Source organism: Haliaeetus albicilla, chromosome 27 (genome assembly GCF_947461875.1).
Source record: "Haliaeetus albicilla chromosome 27, bHalAlb1.1, whole genome shotgun sequence".
In the NCBI taxonomy this organism is placed as follows: domain Eukaryota; kingdom Metazoa; phylum Chordata; class Aves; order Accipitriformes; family Accipitridae; genus Haliaeetus; species Haliaeetus albicilla.
In genome coordinates this window covers 20,501,620-20,523,253 of record NC_091509.1, presented here as the reverse complement: position 1 = coordinate 20,523,253, position 21,634 = coordinate 20,501,620, and the positions used below count along the sequence as shown (strand labels likewise).

Here is a 21,634-nt window from a genome sequence, read left to right as displayed (position 1 = left end):
TCTAATGTTAAAAAAAAGGCAAGCTAAAAACATTACATGTCGGTGGGGTTTGGAGGAGAATAAATCGGACAGTTCAAGGAATTAGCAGTGGTTCAATGTATTACTGATACCTATGTGTATATAAAATACATAATGGAAATATTTAGATATACTTAAGTTCAAATACAGAAAATGTTGGAAAACAACAGTCAGTAGAACTTTCTAAGCAGCATATCTTGGATCAGGCAGGATTGATTCTGCCTGGCTCTGTTCCCATTTTATTTTCATTAATTTCATTCTGTTCTGTACTCTGGCCACATGAGCGCATGTGCCTATGTGGTTTGTACTAGTCTAAGTCAACCTTGCACAGTTGTGCTGGAGTTTTTGATCAGATTAGACAGAATATCTTTTTGCTTTCTCCTCTTTCTTTCTCCGTCTGACCATGGAATCTAAGCAGTCTTGAAAAAACATCTGGCATCTTTGGTTCTCAGCCTTCGTGGAAGTGCTGTGCCTGAAGGCTCCATGAACATTAGATAACAGAAAGAGGAAAAGGTTTTGGCTTTTCCCCTTGGGGACAGTAGAGCTGATAGTAAAGATGCTGTAATTCAGTGCTTGGTTGTCCAGTGTAGCAGCCTGATGAGCTCTTCAGCACGTCTTCCCTTTCCCTTGGTTTAGATTATTGACTTTCCAAGCAAATGTCTGTTGTAGTAGGTGGAATAAGGGGCTTCTTTATACGTTTGCTTTCCAGAATATTGCTCTGTATAAAATACACTTTTCTAGTGTTGGAAGTAAGGAGTGAATTTGATGACTTTGTTACTTTAACTGGGTTTCTGGCTTTGATGTGCTCCTAATGCTTGTTGGGTGTGTTTACTTCTCTCCCTCACACTGACTTCGATAAGACTACACCTAAGCATGGGCTTAAATGCTTTTCAGGCTCAAAAGCTGTATACCTCATTAAAATAATTTCCAGTAGTCCATTTATAAGGGAAGCCAATTAAAGTTGTAAGAACCTATTATCTATTAAATGTTTCCTGAATTCACCAAGTCAGGAAAGTTAAAAAGACGCATTTTTCTTAATTTTCAGTATTCCTGTCAGACTTCAGTTGTGATTTTTCACAGTGCATGAGTGAATGAAGTGCCTGATCTAAGGGAGAGGAACTCACTTCATCTACTTTTAGGGTTTTGTTGTGGTTTGTGCTTGGCAAAAGTTCGCTGTATCACCAGTGTGATCTAAGCTGCAAGTTTAAATTCAGATAATGCAACTATTAGGTGTGGACTCAATATGATTTAGGTGTAGTCAGTGCTACACGTTCATCTGTGTCTGGCTCTGTAGTGAGGGTGGCTCTTCCCCACCGAGCAGAAAGGGTAACTGCCCTGAGAGCTGGCCAGAAGGTGTAGGCACCTCCCTGCAAGGGTGTGCAACAAGAATCGACAAGATTGCCTGCTAGAAGAGGATGCTGAAACTTTCTTTGTAATTGAGCTGCACAAGTTTTCAGTGGGTTCCACAGTGTGTGTTTACAGTTCCCCTTTCAACGCAGAGGGAACCATGGGTAAAGTACGTGAAGAAGTTAATCTGTAACTGCAGCATTTCTAACAACTGTTGGACAGCAAAGACTGCCCCTGACTCCTTGGGTCTTGCCAGCCTGTGATAGGAGAAGGGTCTATGTGTTTTGGTTGGGAACTATTTACAAGCTGCTTTTTTTAGATACGCTGGTGGGAAAAAAAAAAAAAAAGCAGCACTGGTCATGTCCTTTCCTTTAATGAGTGAACACCTAAGAGAATGGGAGCGAGCTTTGTTGAGATGCAGCTTTCGTGTTTTGTATAATCAGAAAACTTTGAGTGAGTAGCTTCAAATTTAGGAGAAGGACTGGTAATTAACTCATTAAAAATATCCATGCATTTTTCCTGGCTGTGTGTACAGTAAATACACTCTTTCCCTGGTATACCTACAATCCAGTATTATTTTTAAAAGGGACTACTGAGACTGCTAACAATTATTTTCTGTATGATCATTTCACTAAACTGATGTACTTGACTGTTCTTGGAATAAGTACTTCAGCCTATAATTTTCTGTTGGTTCTACTAAGATTAATTTCTGCCTGCCTTCTCCCCCTTCTTCCCCGTCATCTTCAGCAACAGTGTTCTTCAGCCACCCCACCAGTGTGGATGTTAAAACAAACATTGTACTCCATGATGAATCTCCTGTTTGTGATCAAGTTAGGCTTTGAGCCTGCATAAATTAATCATTTTTCAACTTTAACAAAAAAAAAAAAAAAAAGCCCTTGGAGAGAAACCCCATCCATGTATGGGAGACAGTGTAAAGCCGGGTCTATTATTTTAATTCTATAAATACTATGTAGTCCAACTGTAAGCTGTATCCTTGAATCAACATTCTTGTTAAGCATAAGAGCTGTTCTCCTGCATTATGTTAGTCTGCGTTTATGTTGGCTTATATCTTTCTTATATCTATCCCTGCCCTGGCCCCCTCCCTACAGACTGTTCTGCTTTACTAACCTCATTCTTTCATGTGTATTTTACGTTTTGCCATGTAGGTCTTTCACAGCTTTGCAGCCCTAGGCGGGCATTCTCAGAGCAAGGTCCGCTCCGCCTGATCCGGAGCGCCTCTTTCTTTGCAGGTTTGCAGTGTGCTGTGTGCTGTGCTGTGTGGCTAGTCTAGCTGGTGTGACAAAACTGTGTGGATTTGTAGTTTAGCCCTGGAAATAAGATTTTTGGTTTTTTTAAATACAAAATGGACAGTGATGTCTGCTCTCTTACCTTTTTGGATACATGCTTTAAATCCCCAGAGGACAGCAGGCATTTTAATAGTCCTCTTTGGGGTTGGTTGGTTGTGTTGTTTTGTTTTGGAAACATATGTTTGATGGTGGATTTCATATTTCTGGAAATAATATTTCACAATAGCGTCAAGCTATTTTGATCTGGACTTGTTTCAACCAAACTGTAAAAACTAAAGCTAAACTAGGTTCATTTAAAATGGGCATTTCTTGCTTTTAGTGGTTGGGTCTTATTTCCATGGCTGAGTAGCTTTTATTTCACACACATATTTGTAAAATACATCACGTTTAAAGACTATTGAGCCTGAGACACTTTTGATCTTGTGTATATGCAGACTGTGAATCTGGACAGCTTACAGCTTAGTTGAACAACCAATGCACTGCTCACAATTTAAAAGTATTTCTTTTCTTCAAGACAGCATTGTAAAATCCTTTTAAAATTATATATATAATACCTAAGAAAGGTATATGAATGAAGTTGTGTTTAGATTGGTTTTGGGTGGGTTTTTTGTCTATACACTGAGTACTACCAATGTGACCAACTTCCCTTTGGTACATTAAAATGTCATTGAAAAATACCTGTGTAAAGAAATGAAGGGTACTAGTTTTAGTTTGTACTAAAATAGGTGTGTGCACTTCAGAAAAACACATACAAGCTTTTCAGATAAGTGTTTTGGCTTGTTCAGCTAAGCAGCCTTTCTTGGTGATGGCCTTGTGCAGTGCTGTTGATCTGAATTAATGAGCATGTTTTTGTTTCATTAATTACATGGAGATCTGCAAACAAGAAAGGAACTGTATATTCCCCTGCTAATTGGTATTCCTTGTTTTACAGTTCATAGCAACCCTATGGATATGCCTGGGAGGGAGCAGAATGAGGACAGAGACAGCGGTATAGCAAGATCTGGTAATGTCAGTTCCATGTGTTAACCCTGTGGACTCCAAAAATATTCAGTAGTATTCGTCACTGAGATGTCTAGACATTATCAAAAAGTTTTCCCTGTGCTGAAATGTGATTGTTCTGTTTCGTTATATATGAGCATTAAGGCACACCTATATGTATATGTACAGATGTTGTAGGTGTCAAGGTTGTTGCATTAGGAACCTCACAGGGATAATCTGAACAGCAGTGCAATTTATTAAAGCATGCTGCAAGTAAACAAGCCAAATTAAATGTTGAAATGAGTTTGCAGCATTTCTAAACAATACTTGTTGTCATCTCCTTTCCAAGTTGAGGAGAACTGTAATGTTAAAACATGAATTCACCTCCACAACACCCCTCTCCTTCCCCCCAGATTCAGGATATTGGGCACTTCAGGTTAGGATTGAAAAGGCTGTTAAAGGATGTGATTAACGCTACTCCTTTCCACAAAGAATTTATTTCCCAATACTCAGGGTTGATGAGCAAGGTGCAGCCTGTATGTTGCCTATTATGTAAAGCTGCAGGACTGTCCCACCCTTGTAGTGCTTGTATATCTTGTTAATGTTCTTATAAACTGGTTATTTTTCGATATGAAACATAGATAAACAGAAAAGAAGGCACTTGAGAAGCAACACCAGTTTATCTTGAGGGGCTTCGTTTAGTTGCTGGTATTATTTTCCAAATGCTCTTTCTTCTGGAGAGATTTTTATTTATTCCTCTTATTATTGCAGCATCTCTTAGCAGTCTGCTCATCACTCCGTTTCCATCTCCGGGCTCTTCATTTAACAAAAGCTGTGCTAGCAGTTACCAGCGGCGTTGGCGTCGCAGTCAGACTACCAGCTTGGAGAATGGGGTCTTCCCTCGATGGTGAGCTGGGAATGAAAATGCGGGTTGCTGCCCATAAATTTTCCACCATTGTCAGCTTGATTCTGCTCTTGCATATGTACATCTGCTCTTGCTGTTGCTTTCTGTGGGGTATTTACAGAGGTGTAAGTCAGGCTGCACTTCAACGCCTGATCTTTTTTAGTATCTGTTTTCTTCACAGCATTTGTTGTTTTGCACTAACTAGAAAGCCTTCAGCAAAACATAAACCTGTAGGCTGTACTTTTGAGGATAAGAAGCCCTAAAATCCTACTCAAAACACAAATTCTTGGCAGAGGTGGGAGAGAACTAGAGTACCATATTCTGACCCCAGAAACACTTTGAATCTGGTTCCAGCTTTTGTGAGTGCAGGATCAATTAATGGTTGCTTGTAAAAAAACTGCAAAGTGGATGTTATCAGAGGTGATGATTTGACAACACATGCAAACAAAAGGTGTTTATTGAAGTGAAATGTTCAAGAATTGAATTACACAGGAAACCGAGATACAACTTTAAGCAGTGGATTACATTAACTTTCTATTTTTTTTTCATGCTTCAAGGTCCATGGATGAAAGCTTTAACTTGTCAGATGACAGCTCTGGTCCTAGCCCAGGAATTGTTAGGAAGAAAAAGATAGCAATTGGAGTTATTTTTTCACTCTCGAGAGATGAAGATGAAAACAACAAATTTAATGAGTTCTTCTTCTCACACTTTCCTCTTTTTGAGAGTCACATGAACAAACTGAAGAGTGCAATAGAACAGGTAAACACAGTCTCTTTTGATTCTTGCACTTGTATTGCTGTACGTTCCCCCCAGCCCTGTCAGATTAATTCCTAACTCTTGTTACTAGTTTACAAAAGTGGGATCAACTTGCTGTGGGGTATTGGAAGTGCACCAGAGAAGAGCTTTGCTCTACAGCATCTTTGATGGTGTTTTTTATTGCTAGCAAAAGCACAACACAGGGTGAGGACAGAGCATGCTGCGTTACGCTACAGGGATTGCTGACAGCTAGAACAGTCGCTAGGCTGTGTAAGCTCCCAGCAAGCCCTGGATCAGCCAAGGGGAAAGGTGCTTTTAAGACCACCTCTACCTCCCTGCTTCAGCTGTATCTGAGTGTAGTGGATTGCAGGGTCAGAACCTATCCCTAGGCTATTCCAGGCTGTAAATAAATATCGAGCTTTTTTTCTTTCTCTTTTTTTTAACCCCCTGATTCTGATGTGTAGGAAATTTTCAAAGATTGACATTTCAAATATGCGGTTAGATTTGCTTCAAATCTCTCTTCTAGGAAATACTTAGTGGTTACTTTGCCACTGCAATGAAAACTTTGATCCCTTTTATGCCTTGAATGATGAAAAGCACAGAAGAAGCAGAGGCTGCAAATGCATGTGCCTCACCTATCTTTCCTCAGATATGAAAGTTGGCACTTGTACCATCGTTTTATCACTTAAAAAAAAATTATTTGCATGACTAGTTGCATGAAAGATAAAGTCAAACACATGACTTTGTTTTCCATTTTCTGTGCTTCTGTAGCTATGTGTTACTTATCTGTTTAATGATTGTTTTCAAGGCTATGAAAATGAGTCGTAGATCAGCTGATGCCAGTCAGCGGAGTTTGGCATATAACAGAATTGTTGATGCCCTTAATGAATTCAGGTGAGCAGTTTGTCTCCTATCTTTTGTGTCTGTTTTTTCAAAAGCACTCAAGTCTGTTTTAGAAGGATCTTCTCCTTAGTGCAGGATAAGTAACATGTCTAAACTCTTCTGCAAAAGTAAGTACAATAAAGGTATTGGTGATAGCAAGCCGTTATAATCTGTTTGTGTTTTTAGGTTTTGCCAAGTGTGTATATCCATCAGGGCTCGGTGTGAACAGGACATAGATGATGAAGGTTTTCTGTGCTTTAGGTAGTAATGAAGCTCCCAGCAACCTCTTAAATTATCTTTTATGGCCCGTTGCGAGGGGGAAAAGAATTGCAAAGCCGTTAGGGAAATACTCCTCTAGTGTATATTTTCCTGATGTGTGAGCAAAGCAAGACTTTTACCCTGCTCTAAATTCAGCTCTAAAGGTGTTTCAGATAACCAGCTACTAAGAAGGAGGACTATCTTTTTCACACAGTAAAATGCAGTACTGTAATCTCTTGCTATCAGTACCTGCAGAGCGCCTCTATTCAACAGTTAATATACAAAGTAACAGAGATAAGCACATCCCTGGCATTTAACTGTATTTTCTTTCCATAGTTTAAGTCATGGGGAGGGAATTAAGATGAAATCCGTCTGTTTCAAGTGATTCATCTTCTCTCAGATAGGAGTGGCAGGGTGCTTCCTTTTACAACCAGCGCAGAGTTACTTTTAAAAGACATTATAGGAGAGCGCTCTGATGTTGCAAAAAGAAAATCCTGTGACATCAGGATGTATTTTACCGAACAGTGAAGGATCCTGAGGGCTCACCCATTTTTCTACAATTCCACTTACCACCTGAATGCCATGGATTAGGTGGTGTTGCAGGATGAAGGCACAGTATATTTTTAAATTTTTTTTTATTATTATTTTTATTTTTTAGAACCTCACCTCTGGGCAGTTGTGAGGGAGGGCAGAGGATATGTTCGGTAGGGACAGGAGGCAGGGAAGAGCAAACACGTGGGCCTGCGGTGAGAGGTGGATGGGATCAGCAGTGCCAAGAGAGGGAGCAGAGGGAGCTCGTGACTGCTGGGAGCAGCCGATCCTGCCCAGGGGCCCGGGACGAGTCTGGCAACTCTGAGCAGCCACGGTGGTTCCTCCGCTCCCCCCAGCTCTGTCTGCCTCTCCTCCCCATTCTCACCCTGAGCCATTTCTCTGCATTCCCACCCCCTGATAACACCACCTCCCCAGCTGTTTTCCCAAAACATTCCCCCTCAAGATACATGCAGCGGACTTTGCCCATTCTCCTTTGTCCTTCCAAGTTAAACAGTTCCAGAGTGCCGGGGAGGGGTGCATATTGAGTCAAACGTAGGGAAAAATAACCCTGAAAACACAGGCCAAATCCCCCTTGCTAGCTTTTTCCTCCTTGGAGGAAAGCTTGGCGGTGCTGAGCTGGGATGGGACGAGGAAGGCTGCTCTTGTCGGACCGAGGAGGAAAATAACGTCCCACTGGACATGGGAGGATTGGCACTCTCCTGAGCCGCTGTAAGACGCAGTCATTCACATGACACAGCCATTGCGTAACCAGCACTGGAAGCATGTGTCTAACTACCAGCTTTATGCAGAGGTTTCCATGGTGATACAAATATTACTCTTTAATAGTGTAACGAGGTAAATTAAATCCAGTTTAATTTCATATAAATGAATTTCCTGGGGCAGCAGACTTTGGCAATTCTGGGGTGGTTTTTTTGGTGTGGGTTTTTTTTTTTTGTTTTCTGTTTTTGGGGTTTTTTTTAAGCAAGTGCATTCCAAGGTGTGCACCCAGCCGGTGCCCCCAGCCCAGGCCAGTCCTGCAGGTGGGCAAGGTCCTCGTGCCTCCGCAGTATCTCAGGGTGGCAATGTGTGCTGCCATCAAGAAAAGCATTTCTGTAACGTGCAAGAGCCACTTGCTTTTCAAAGCAATGCAATATGTGTCTGGTAAGAAAAAAAAAAGGTATATTTGAATACTGAAGGCTGGATGCAAAGATGTTTTGGCACAGGTTCAGCAAACCCATTTAGGCCACTATTATCTCTTTAGGCGTCTGCTTTCCCACTGAAGTCACGGGGAAGTCAGGAGCCTGAGTCCTTTGGTGAACCTGAGACTTGCGTTGATTCCTGCCCTCTTAGCAAATTGTGCTGGAGGGAAGAAGGGTGCTGACTTCAGTGAGTTGGTGTTTCTGAAACGTAATCCCGTGCTGGTTTAACTCATTGGAGTCTTTTTTTTTTTTTTTTTTTTTTTAAGGAGAAGGTCTTTTGTTTTTTAAGGAGGGGTTTTTGTTTGTTTTTTGTTTGTTTTTTTTTAAACCCAGACTTCCAGAGGTTCTCAAGTGTAGCTGATGTGCACTCTTCTGGTGATGACAACAACCTCAAATCACTGGGGCATGGGGGACCAGCTACACGCCGCCGTGCTGATCAGAGAAGGGAGGAGGAAGGGTGACGGGTGTTATCGTAGCCTCCTGCCACCCAAAAGTCCCCTCCTGCAGGGAAGGTGCTGTGGTTGTAGGTCTGCCTGCTAGCCTGCAAGCAGGGTTGTTGCAAGGAGCTGGCTGCGGGGTCAGCCAGGCATTTACAGGCATTTACCTGCCGGTACTGGGGGTTGAGGGGGAGTAAAGAAGACAGCAAAACAGACCCCTTCCTTTGCTCTTGTCATCTCATCCTGTGAAAAACAAAGCTGCCTTCTCTGAAAGGCCTAGGCTGCTTCTGCAAATCGGTGCTATTGATAAATTTGCCATCAATTTGGTGCCTAGCTCCAGGCCTACTCTTGCATCCTTATTCACTTTACAATTTTTAATTTTCTAAAGCACTGATGGATTTAGCTATTAACACTTGACTTAGAGGCTTAAAACTCTTTGGATGTCAGCTGTGCAGACACATGACTTATGAAATAAGCTACTGTACTTGCATAAACATTTCGACTCCCCCGGTCCCCGAGGCCAATGCAGCACATTGATAATACAGATTATGCATCTGACTAATACCTGTGTGGCAAATACGCAGACTGGCAAGGAAACACTGGACGCAAGGCCTAGGGAAACACCTCTCTGCTTTCTGGCAGCCACGTTTGATCCTATTTTATGCCAGTAATTTTTAAGCAGTTTAAGCTGCTGAGAACAGAGTGGTGCATTTTGCTCAGCGGTGCAGGCTGGCCCCTGTGCCAGCATGGGCACAGGAGTGGCATGGGCTCCTGCACTCACTGCAGCAATTACTGCCTTCATTTTCTTTTTCCTTTTTAAGGAAAAATCATCTTTGGAAAGAAGGAATCAGGATAGGGAGCAAATGCACGTGAATTAAGTTTTAGAAACCGCTGGTGTTTTTTCTTTTTTGAAACAATCCCTAAAGAGGTGCTAAGCTTTGCCATTACATTGCAACTCTTAAATAGTGAGAGCAGCTCTCACAGCACAGTGCCGAGGGTCAGCAGTGTTTCCCTTGGGGAGGAAGGGAGCTGCAGAGGGATGCTGTCATCCACGAGAAGCCATCTGGCTCCTTTGGTTTGTACCGCACCAGGGAAAGATGTCTCGGACTGGTACCAAAATCCAAGACAAAGGCCGGGGAGGTTCGCGGGTGTATTTGGGTGAGGGTGAAGCGGGGAGCAGCACAATGCTTGACCCTCGTCGATGCCGCGCCGTGCCGCGGCACCGCGAGCACCGTCGTGTCTGCCAGCAGCAGGGCCGATCGCCTCGGTGCCATCTGCGCCCGCAGAGCAGACAAACCCCCAGAGGGTTTGCAGGAGGGGTTTTGCTCAGGTCTTCATTTTTGTTTGGCTGGGCTGTGTGCTTTGGTTTCGAGCTACGTTTAGATATGAAGGTGTTTCCTGAGGAGGTCTCCCAGCCCCTGTCCCTGCTGCACCCATTCCTGGTGCTGAGGTGCCCCGTAAGCTCCAGGCTGGACTTCAGCCTCCCAGAAGCATTTCCAAATATAAACCGTTTTAAATGTACTGCAACCCTCAAAAGAACAGAGTCTCTAGTTAACTGAACTTTCCCTCGCATGCGGCTGCGCGATGCTGGTGTGCATGGGGGTGGCGAGGGGAGGGGAGGGGAGGGGGCTGCTTGCTGCAGATGGCCAAGAGGGGTCAATTTGATTTTTAATGGTTGTTATTTTTTAAATCTGGTTAACTTCCCTGTAGTGTTTTAGGGTTTTGTTGTTGTTGTTGGGGGGTTTTTTTGGTTTTTGGTTTTTTTTCTGTTCTTTAATAAATGGAAGGGAGAGCATTTCCTCCGTGTTTGCAGAGCTGGAAAGCAGTTAATCCTTGCCCTTGGTTTCTGTGCCATTGCTGCCTGCGCTGGCATGGAGGGTTCCCTGCACTGCAGTCACATGCCTGCTGGCCGCCGGCCAGGGCAATCTGATCTCTCTCTGAGGAAACACTATCAGTTGCAGATGCAGCCAGGGTTACCAGAATAGTAAATAACGAATCACAAGACTTGGTCTATCTTTTCAACGAAAACAAATATTTTAATATGTTGGGTTTAGTGTAGAAGTAGTTTCTTTTTTCAAAACAGCCAAGCTGCAAGAGGCTTGGCTTGGGTTAGTTTGCATATGAAGGAGAAATAAGCTGTATTTTACATTAAGTTGTTCCATTTATCTTCAGCTTCTAAGGTCAGCTGTGTCGGGGGGGTGCAAGTTTCAATACTTATTTTGAGCTTTGAAACTCATCAAGCTTTGAAGTCCCTGGACTTGGGGTTTCTCCCTTTCTTTGGGCCTCTTTAACATCCACTCCAGTTAATGGGCTGTGAACAGAAAGCTTTCCCTTAACAACCCCACCTCCAGTCCTAACTTGCTACTGCCGAGGCATGAAATCCTGGTGCCCCAAGAGCACGGCGCTGCCGGAGACCCTCCGGTTACCCCCACGATGTGGCAGTGCCGGTGTGCCCCAGCTGCATGTCCCACTCACATCTAACCTGGCAGGACTGTTGTGCCTGGGTCAGTAACCAGGCTGTGCTTTCCTCCCAAGAGAGGACCAGCAGCAGAGGGTAAAGTAGAGCAGCTCTGAGGCTGCTCTAAACTGACCCAGCAAAGAGCCCCCTGGGTGCTATGGGTCTGGTAAGCTCAAAGGTAACTTGACTTTCCCCCTTTCCAGCCCATTGACTGTTTTCTGGCTTTCCTATCATGCTTGTGGCAGTGGAGTGTCTGAAAATCTAACCTTTGAGGAAGACGGGGTTGATTTTGACTATGGTGAACACACAGGATGGAATTTGTACTTAATGAAAACTGATAGAAAAAAAATAAGGCAGCAAATGCCACTGTCCCCCTCGCCCCTTTCTTCTTGAGCAGTCCCAGTGACTTCGGCACAGTGCACGGTCACCTTTGCTGCCCTTTGCAGAGCTGCTCTGGGGGTCCCGTCACCGTACAGCTGCTTTCTTCTCTGCTGAATAGCCAGGGAATAACTCCTTCCTCCCCTGAGTGCCCCTCGTACCGGCGCTGCTGTGTGCTGCTCTGCTGCTGACGTGCCGGGCTCTTTAACTTTAAACGCTAAACCACGGAAGATTTGGCAGCTGCTGCTCGAGTGTGTTTGCCTGCCTGACACGCACAGCCATTGCTTTTCTTCTGGAAGTGTCTATAAATTTTTAGACCAGCATATCCGGAGATCTTTATAAATCAAGGCTGGTACTAGGGATAATGGGATAATGTAAATCTTTGTCTTATAAAAGAAAAGTATCTCTTCCACAAAAAGTGGTGCATTAGGTGGGGAGAAACCTGAATTGATCAGTCATTTCCTTTGCTGTTTTGGTTTTTTCAGGCATACATTTTTACTGTGATGAAAATACAGGTTCCCAACACAGGCATTGTACTTAAAACTATCATTTAGTTTAGAGTTTAGAGGAGTTTAACAGTAATCTGAGGGGTTTTAATCTGGTGTTTTACTGCAGAGCCAAAGTTTTAATCATACATTTACTGACCTCTGTAGAGTCGAAGAGGATGTGGGTAGGTGCATAATCCTTGAAACCACGGGGTAACTTCGACTCTAATGTGCTATATTTAAAGCTAAAGAATTAAGCTGGTCCCCTGCTCTACAAATCTACGCTTTTGTGGGTTTGGCCTGGAGATACACCAAATTTTTTAAAGCAAGGAGGAAGATAAGGTATTTTTATAAGTCAGATGCACATAACCTTGCCCTAGTCATAAATCAAGCAGAACTATGGAGGATTTACATGTTTTGAATGAAATGGAGGGAAAACAGGGAGATAACAACAACAAATCATTCATTTCTTCTTCATTCAGAACAGGGCAGCTCTTGACTTTTGACAGGGAATGTTACTGTGTTTGGGATCACTTTAGGCAGATGCACGAAGAACCTGTGAGGCTTAACTCTCCGAGGTGGAAGGGTGCGTTCATATTATTTAATGAACAACACGGTTTGGATAATGGTTGATGAGATAAATTTTGTTTCTGATAGAAATGACAGCTGGAACTAAATGTTGCAGTAAATTCTTTGAGTTGGGATCTCTGCCTTTCATTTTTTTTTGTTTAGTCTTCTGGATTTTGTTTTGTTTTCTAGAACGACTATTTGCAATCTCTACACGATGCCACGGATTGGGGAGCCTGTCTGGCTTACTATGATGTCAGGGACACCAGAAAAGAACCAGCTTTGCCATCGCTTCATGAAGGAATTCACATTCTTGATGGAAAATGCTTCTAAAAACCAGTATGGTGGATTATAGTTTTTAAATTACATATGTGTTATGCCTTTTTATTTCAAACCAATTTTTGAATCAGTTTTTAAATCCTGGTAATCGAAGAATCAAAAGGCCATCCATAAATACCTTCTTTTTAAACCAAAAAAGAAACAGGAAAGTATCTCATTAAATGCCTGCTTCCCGACAACCCTCTAAATCTTGGTAGAGGCTAAACATTTGAAACATGTCCATAGGAAGCGCGTGATGGGTGTGTATGTCTGGAAGGGGGTGAACATACCTTATGAAATGCATTAATCTACCTTTCAAAATCAGTTATCATATGATGAGCAAGGTTAGACATTCAGTAAGAGCCATGTCTGTAATACTGTCTGACCGCAAATTGCTCTTAAACCTGACTTCTGTAAAATGCCACTAAAGAAATTGTGTGCTTCATTAGTACTCACCTTTCTGCCCTCAGGATAAAGCCGTGAGCGGTTGTTAAAAATTGAGAATGTTCTTGATAAAGTCAGGAGAATCTGATAAATTTACTCTTTTGTCAACACTTCATCCTCTTTCCCCAGGGCATGAATAGGGGAAGTTTTTAAAGCGTTTGGCTCCGCCGAAGTCCTAAAACGAGCACAAACATGTGAAGTTTGAGTGGGAATGGCACTGAAAGACCAGCTGTTAGCTCCGGGGAAACTGCTCTCTGCAGGGTGGGGAAGGGGCTGCTGCTTACCGTCTTCCAGCTTTGCCACCAACTTTGTCATCTTTTCTCTCCCCCAGATGGGAGAGTGACAATTAGCGGTCAGCATGGTCCACCTTCTCCTGCCTCAGTGCAACGGGAGAAACCATAGGGAGTTTTGAGGTGTTCAAATGTATTTTCTTAAAATCAGTTCTTGCTGCAGTGGAAGCTTTTTCCTGGGATTAGCCCCTCTGGTCCCTGCCATTCTGAGCCCTGTACATCTTGGTTACACTTAAATGGTCATTTGTTTGGGTTTGTTTGCTTGCTTTATTTTAAATATAGTAAGATTTACAGTGATGGAAGCAAAAGGAAAATCAAGCCCCATATCCTTTTCAGTCTAGTTTTAACTCTCCTTTCCTCCTTCTGCTGTCTCCAGTGAGGAAACGGCTAAATTTAAGCTGTAGGGTTCCTGATGCTTGTAAACTATTCAAACAGTGTTATTTTGAGGCTCGGTGGCGTTTGACTGTTTTCCTCCCCGGGCACCTGAGCCGCTGTGGTGGCCGCCAGCACCATCTGTTGGCATGTGGGAGGCTCTTTGGCTGCACTTCTGCACACTCCTGCCAGGAGAGGGGACTGGGAAGGAAAGTCTTCCCTCCCAGAGCAGAAACCATGCTCTATCGTTACAATAAATCAGGTAGTTAACATTTTTCAGAAAGGTTTTTCACCTCACTTGTTTTGCCAATGTAAGGACACAGCCTTTCTGGCTGAGCTACAGAACTTTGGGGGGGTTTATTTTTGAAAAGGAGCAGCCGTATGTGCTGAAATTGCATAACAGTTAGATGAAAGACTACAGCACCTAGCTATTTTACAGCTTTGGTAGCAATAGCCTTCCTGCTCATCAATAGTCACAAATCTTAAGGGTTTGGGATCTCCCTGGAGAACAGAGGCCATGCAGTGCGACTGTTTTCTTACAGGGAACAAAGTTGTTTTTGAGATGTTTTACAACATAAAGCTTGCAAAATAGGAAGTCTCATAATTCTTGCCAAATAGAGGAAATGAGATGCCACAAGTTTAAAATACTTAATTTTGCTTTAAATGTGTGTTCTAAAAAAGAGCTTTGCAGGGGTGGGAGGGAGGATACAGCCGTCCCTTCTTTCCCCAAAGAACCAAGACCGAAGGGATGATCTCTGCTGATTTTTATTAGGTTGTTTCTGCAATCCTTGATCCATGTAGACTGTAGAACTGCTGTTAGTTTAACATCCTGAGTGTGTACCTGGAAAAAAAATGATGTTGAACGTTTTGCTTTCAGGTTTTTACCAGCTTTACTGACTGCAGTCCTGACTAACCACTTGGCCTGGGTCCCTACCGTCATGCCGAATGGCCAGCCGCCTATACGAATCTTCCTAGAAAAGCATTCTTCCCAGAGCGTGGACATGCTGGCCAAAACTCATCCATACAACCCGCTGTGGGCACAGCTCGGTATGTGGCAAACATCTCTAAACCACCCAACAGCTTTATATCAATGGATATGTGTGCGGTGGTTTTTATGGATGCTTGTTGCTTCCCCACCAAGCTGGATTTTTTTAATTTTTTTTTTTTTATTCAAAACAAGGCAAAAGTGTGTATTTCAAGCTTAGAGGTGGTCACTGTATTTTTTTTATATGTGCTGTAATTTCTTAAGGCATTATCAATTATAAAATGGCAGCCAAAAAGTAAAGCCCTCTGTAGTCATCTATGGCAGGTCTCTTAAGGTCACTTGCCCAGGTGATGATGGAGGATTCCAGTCCTCCTCTGGTCCTCCCTCTATAAGGAAAACCAATTTTTATTTTTTGGAATGCTGCTATCAATAAGCCCAGTTCTGGAAAGAGCAAATCAAGGAAATCCATCTTTTGATAAGAAATGAACATACTCTTAATACAACAGGCAAAGGAGCAACACAGTACAGGCAATTATGTCTTGGCAAACCCCTGGGTAAGGTCTCAAAGCCTGGTCGATTGAGTAGCTAGTCATACTGTCTTCTAATTGCTGAGGAGAGGAGAGGAGATGAGCTTCCTATTCTCTGGTCAGATTGTCCTGCTTTGCACGCAAACTCTCACGGAATTTGGTCAGGGAAGGGAAAGGAAGGTTTTGTGAGGTTGCCCTATTCTGGCAGGATATGAATATAGGCAGGAATGGCCAGGGAGTTGGCAAGAAGACTTGATTTCAGAGCTCATGGGACTCGAGGGATCTGCTGTGGTTAGGTTGGCCTTTGAGGCCTCTTGGATCCCTTGTCCCCTCATCGCTGCATGCATGCAGTGCCCTAATACCTCCAGAACAGCACATGTGCAGGCGCTTCCCCAGGCGAATCTGAAGTACAGTCAAAACAACCCATCCAACCCATAGTAGAGCTCAAGGGGAGGGAAGAGAAGGTTGGCTTCAGCTATGCACCCACCACTGTCACTTTTTTCCCTCGTTCCTGGCATAGGTTTGTTTCTCCTTGCAGCTTTGTCTTGGTGGGTAAAAGTTCAGCCCGGTTTCCAGACTATCCAGGCTAATTCAGAGCAGATGCCTCCTCTCTCCCATGGCTATATAAGGAACCCAGGAGATGAGCCTCCAAAGCTAGGCAATGAAGTTAGGTGGTGCGAATACTCCCTAATATGTGAGATCAGATGTCTCCCTGACCAGCGTGTCACCTTACCAACAGCCATGATACCAACAGCATCTTTGGGATTCTCTGTATTGAAAACAAAATCCTAGCATAGCTGTCCTCACTCTTCTGCTTTAGTATTTTTCTGTTGTACACCTGGCCTTTGAAAACTGGCCACAACAATTGTCTGTTAGAATAATAATTTATTTTAAAGATGCAAAATAATTGTCTGTTTTATTTCCTATTCTAGGTGACCTCTATGGGGCTATTGGATCGCCTGTGAGATTAGCAAAAACAGTTGTGGTTGGCAAAAGGCATGACCTGGTACAGAGATTGCTTTATTTCCTTACTTACTTCATCAGATGCTCTGAACTTCAAGAGACGCATCTTTTAGAAAATGGGGAAGATGAAGCCATTGTCATGCCTGGAACTGTTATAACTACCACGCTGGAGAAAGGAGAAGTAGAAGAATCTGAGTATGTGCTTGTCACAATGCACAAGAACAGGGGCAACTTGCTGCCGACGGAATCTGAAGAAATGAGAACCCCTAGCTGTAACTGTAAATATTGCAAATGTCCGATTTCCCTTGCACAAAACATAGAAGGTGTTTCACAGCAAGAGAGAGAAGATGCACAAAACACTCCTAAGGTAGAGCTGGAATCCTCTTCAGATGAGAACAGAACTATTGTTCCTGATGATTGCCAGGAAGATGTTGTTGATGCTAAGCAACCGAGACCCTGCCTGGACACAAAACTAGAGACCGTGGTGTGCACAGGGTCAGCCTCACCAGAAAAACGTGTAGTGACGGAATCTGGTTTGGAGCCAACAGGAAACATGTGGAGGAGTGAAGAGTCACTGGAATCGGGCAACCAGGCGGTCAGTGTAACAAGGTCACCCGGTATAGCTGTGGAAAAGAAGCCGCCAGATAAGCTCTTCTGCGATGCGTTTCCTTGCAGTGCTGCCGAAGCTCAGACAAAGGTGACTTTCCTCATCGGAGATTCCATGTCACCCGATTCAGACATCGAACTCAGAAGTCAGGCAGTAGTGGAACAAATTGCTAGGCATCACAGCCCACCAGCAACGGAGGAAGGAGTGTCTGCTGATCAGAACTGTGAAGCTAAACAAACTGTTGAGGACCAAAATAGAGACTGTGGGACAGCTGAACCCTTTCCTCAAGTTGCTAGTGAGCATCAGAGCTGGAATCCAAATCCATACAATGCTGAGAGCATGAGTCTGTTTGATGAATATTTTACTGATGACAGTTCAATTGAAACCCGGACTATTGATGATATTCCAGGGCAAGCAGCTACAGACCTTCTTGCTCACAACAGTAGTTTAGAGTTTTCTAAAAAGCTGTGTACAAAGACTAGCAAACCACCTAGCGAGTTTTGTAAATTTATGGACTCTGTTCGACAAGAGACCTACAAAAACTGCTTTAATGAGCAGGACCAAAGAGAGAAAATCTCTATTCGCGTCCCCCATGGGGACAGAGAAAATGTAGAGAAAAAAGTCGCCCCGGGAATTGATTGGGACATTCCAAGAAATGAGAGTTCAGATAGTGCCCTGGGTGACAGCGAAAGTGAGGATACAGGTCATGATCTAACTAGACCAAGCAGTAACTATTATGGAGCAGAGCAAGAAGATTGGGCAGAAGAATATGAGATTCCTTTTCCTGGGTAGGTATTATTCAGCAGTAATAGAGCCTAAAAAAGATAGAGCCTCTTCTCATGTCACATGTTTGGAGAATGTAGCCTAACTTGGCATCAGTGGTTAGAAAAGTATCTCTTGAGCTTGCTGGTTGTAAAAGAATATAGAGAAATCAGCGGTCAGGAAAAAAATATTAATTGTGCATTGCGATCGTCACTCATATCCTTTTCTTCCACAATGGGCTGACTGCAAAAGCTGACTTAAACTCTTTTTTAAAAGTACTTGAAGTTAGAAGTTAGAAGAGATACGATAAATGTGAAAGTGTGACCTCTGTGTGAGCTGAATTTGTTGTTTAAAGTTAGAAGAGATACGATAAATGTGACAGTGCGACCTCTCTGTAGGCTGGATTTGTTGTTTACTATTGCACATCTCTTTGATATGCCTTTCTTGCAGGTCAAAATTAGTTGAAGTGAACTCTGTCCAGCCCAGTATTGCCAATTTTGGAAGATCCTTACTAGGTGGCTACTGTTCGTCTTATGTCCCTGACTTTGTTTTGCAAGGAATAGGAAGTGATGAAAAGCTGAGGCACTGTTTGGTGTCAGATTTGTCTCATGCTGTGCAGGTAATTAAGCTATATTTGGTAAATGTATTTGTCACAGTAGGGAAAGGCAAATATTTTTGAATGTACAAACCTGCTAGAAGTGGAATTATTTACTGTCGCAGCTCTCTTCAGATTTCTCCAGTCCCAGGTCACCCAATTTTTTTCTCTCAATTAATGTATCTGAAAAAGGTGGTTATTTCAATGCAAATCTGGAGCACAAAAACTTGGACTCCCACTGAAGCCAGCTGAGAGGATCTCTGTGCTAAGCTGTAGCAAAATGATCATCTCCTGCAGACATGGCAGCCTGTTGATGGTTGCATGCCCACAGGATGGAATGATGTTAAACAAGACCAAATGCTGAGGTTGCTGTGCATCTCTTCCCGGGCACAGTCTTCCTGCAGTGGTTTTGCAGAAGCTCCCTTGGCTCCCTCCTCTTTCCATGCACGTCTAACCAGCATGCTGCTGCTTGTGGGGCAGAACATGTTCTCTGCAGTGAAGCCATCGGGAATGCTTACTATTTTGGGCACATTGCTCCTTTTTTTAGGATTGTAGTCAAAGTGTTCGACAGTGCCGGCTTCACTGGAAAAGGAGAAGCCATTATTAAGATAATTGTCCTAAGGGGACTCACGCTTCTCATGTGTGCTGGAAAACATCTCTGCTCCACAGAAGCTTTTCCCTAGATGAACTGGGGCATGACTGGGAAGCATGGTCTTGCCTACCCCTTTTATAGTCACCAGGAGAGGAGTGGAAAGCAGGCTGTCACTGAAAAGCATGATTCTGCTCCCCTCTAGTTTATTCCCAAGGGAATGGGGAAAGACCCCCCGCACAGGCTGGTGAGCAGGCAGTCTACTTCTCTGAGCGCTCCCCTGGGAGACTCCGAAATGTCCCCTTCTTCCACACCTCTCCAGTTAATGATGTGCATCGCACCTGCGGCTGTTCTCCACGTTACTGTCCCCTTTCCTTGTGCCCAGCCCCATGGGCCGTGGCAGGGGCGTTTGCTCCCTGCGCGGCTGTTCTAGGTGCTGTTTTAAGCCATTGTGGTTTAGGCCGAATGTTTAAGGCATTTGTGAAGCATAATTGAACTTCAGGCAACAGAGGCAGCAGTGTGAGGTGGCTGCTGCTGTGAAACTAATGTGTGTGAAATATAACCTAGTTGTGGTGCGTGTCCATCAGGAGATTTATATTTCAATTGCAGAAGTCAAAGATTGAGAGGCTACAAAAGGACCAAGCAAGATTTTATATGCTTATCTTCAAGTAAAATAGTAACTGCATCCTAGCCCCGTGTGAACTCCCTGTGGGACTGTTTGGAAGGAGATGCTTCCTAACAGTCCAGCCCCAAAAATGTGCTGGGGAAGGACAATGGGGTTCCAAATACTCCCTTTTTAAAACCTCCATGGCCTTAGAGAGGTGAAATGCTACTTGGAAGGAATGGAGGAGCTGGGCGCAGGCTTGGTTCCTGACTCCCTCTGCTGGCCCTCCCATAAATGGAAACCAGTGACAACTGGGAATAAAACCGACCTCGTTAACACAGCCATGTTGAACAGCAAGTTGGATTTTTGGTACTTTAAGTTTTAGGGGTTTAAAATGTACTTTAGATATGTCAGAACTCTTTGTATCAAATATCAAAAGATGTAATTGTCAGCCAGCGACACACTTTCAAGCCTGGAAGAAAATGTAAAATAGTGACTATCCTTCTAAGACTGTGCCTTGCTTACAATAAAGCTGTTTTTAATAGGTGGAATGCAATGTTAGCACGTTACTGTATTTTAGATGAAGTAGTGCCTGGGATGCTATCGCTGCTATTGAGGATGGCGATGTTTTGTGAAAAGACTGTTGTCATTTGTCATTCTCAGGGTTCTGCTATTCATTTTTTGTTTCTAGCATCCTGTTCTGGATGAACCGATTGCAGAAGCCGTCTGCATTATTGCAGACACGGACAAATGGACGGTGCAAGTGGCCAGCAGCCAGAGACGAATGATTGATAATAAGCTGGGAAAAGAAGTGTTAGTCTCGAGTCTCGTCTCCAACCTGCTTCATTCCACCCTTCAGCTTTACAAGCATAATTTATCTCCAAACTTTGTAAGTATGATTGACAGTTGAGAGGGTGATGTTTTTTTAAAGCATCCTTTCACTTCATAGGTTAAAGAGGGTGTAAGGTTTTGCCTAGTGTATTTATCCGTAGCAACAATTCTAGTAGCCAGTGCATCCCCTGATGTAGCTGTTGGAGCTGTCCATTTAAACACGGCTCTGTGATTAAGACAGCTGTCTCATTAATTCTGATTTAACATGCAATCAAAGGCTTCTGCTCAAAAGTAAGAGTCTTGCCAGTGAATGTCTTACTAATTATTCACCTAGACGCAGCCACGGAAAAGGCAGTAGACGTATGGGGTCTGTGCTGTTTCGCTCTGAGGCTGGGTGCGGTTTGGATATAGCGCCGTCTTTTCCCTGACACAACTCCCTTTGCTTTCTAGTGTGTTATGCACCTGGAAGATCGGCTGCAGGAGCTCTACTTCAAAAGCAAGATGCTGTCCGAGTATCTCAAGGGCCAGATGAGAGTTCACGTCAAGGAGCTGGGCGTGGTGCTGGGGTACGATCACAAACTTACTCCGAGCAGTGCTGCCCTGGGTTTCCTGGTGCCAAATCCTCCGCCTGGGCTTGTTCTAAGCACAGCGAAATGGATTCCTAAATGGGACTGGAACCGTAGTGTGGCATAAATCGCCCATGGCCGCAGGCTTTTCCTTAGCCGTTGCTTGATCCCGAGGATCCCCCAGCCTTTCTCTCTTCCCTCCGGGCAGGAAGATGGGCTCAGCACTCCAAAGCTTATCAGACTCCTTCCTTAGTTGGTCAGTCATCCCTGAACAACGTGGGGCACCTGATTCCTCCAGGTTGACTTACCCTACATGGCAGAAAACACCCTCTGTGTCATGTAAGGCACATAATACCTCTCTGTGGGTGTGGGGCACAGGCAGAGAAGCTATTTAAGGGGTGTTTATAGGAAGGCTCTGAATATCTTTTTATGCAGGGGAGTACAGGGTGAGCAGGAAGGCACACGGAGCATGTGTGGAGCTGGAGATGGGGGAGCAGCTGCAGCAGGATGAGCTGCAGCACGGTGCCAGGGCTTCCTTGGTAGCTGCAGAAGTAGTTTAGCCTCGTTCTGTGATCCTGTGCTTTGTCCCCTAACCATTGCTCCCTTTACTTCGAGGGTAGGAAGGAATCTGCTGGTTTTCCTTCCTCCATCTGCTTTCTCACCAGTTTGTTAGCCC

At 43.8% G+C, this 21,634-nt stretch overlaps 1 protein-coding gene across 6 annotated transcripts in view; it reads left to right on the top strand.

The window, feature by feature from the left end:
* FNIP1 (folliculin interacting protein 1) overlaps positions 1-21,634 on the top strand; it is a 70,862-nt gene that overhangs the window by 45,560 nt on the left and 3,668 nt on the right. For 5 of the 6 annotated variants that reach the window (XM_069772662.1, XM_069772663.1, XM_069772664.1 and 2 more), the window contains 11 exons: positions 2,532-2,615; positions 3,604-3,675; positions 4,422-4,557; positions 5,112-5,313; positions 6,119-6,204; positions 12,698-12,844; positions 14,807-14,976; positions 16,374-17,799; positions 18,224-18,392; positions 20,253-20,450; positions 20,843-20,958. In XM_069772662.1, coding sequence (XP_069628763.1) covers positions 2,532-2,615; positions 3,604-3,675; positions 4,422-4,557; positions 5,112-5,313; positions 6,119-6,204; positions 12,698-12,844; positions 14,807-14,976; positions 16,374-17,799; positions 18,224-18,392; positions 20,253-20,450; positions 20,843-20,958 — 2,806 coding nt within the window. The remainder of the gene's footprint in view (positions 1-2,531; positions 2,616-3,603; positions 3,676-4,421; positions 4,558-5,111; positions 5,314-6,118; positions 6,205-12,697; positions 12,845-14,806; positions 14,977-16,373; positions 17,800-18,223; positions 18,393-20,252; positions 20,451-20,842; positions 20,959-21,634) is intronic. The other variant, XM_069772665.1, reaches the window with a different exon arrangement.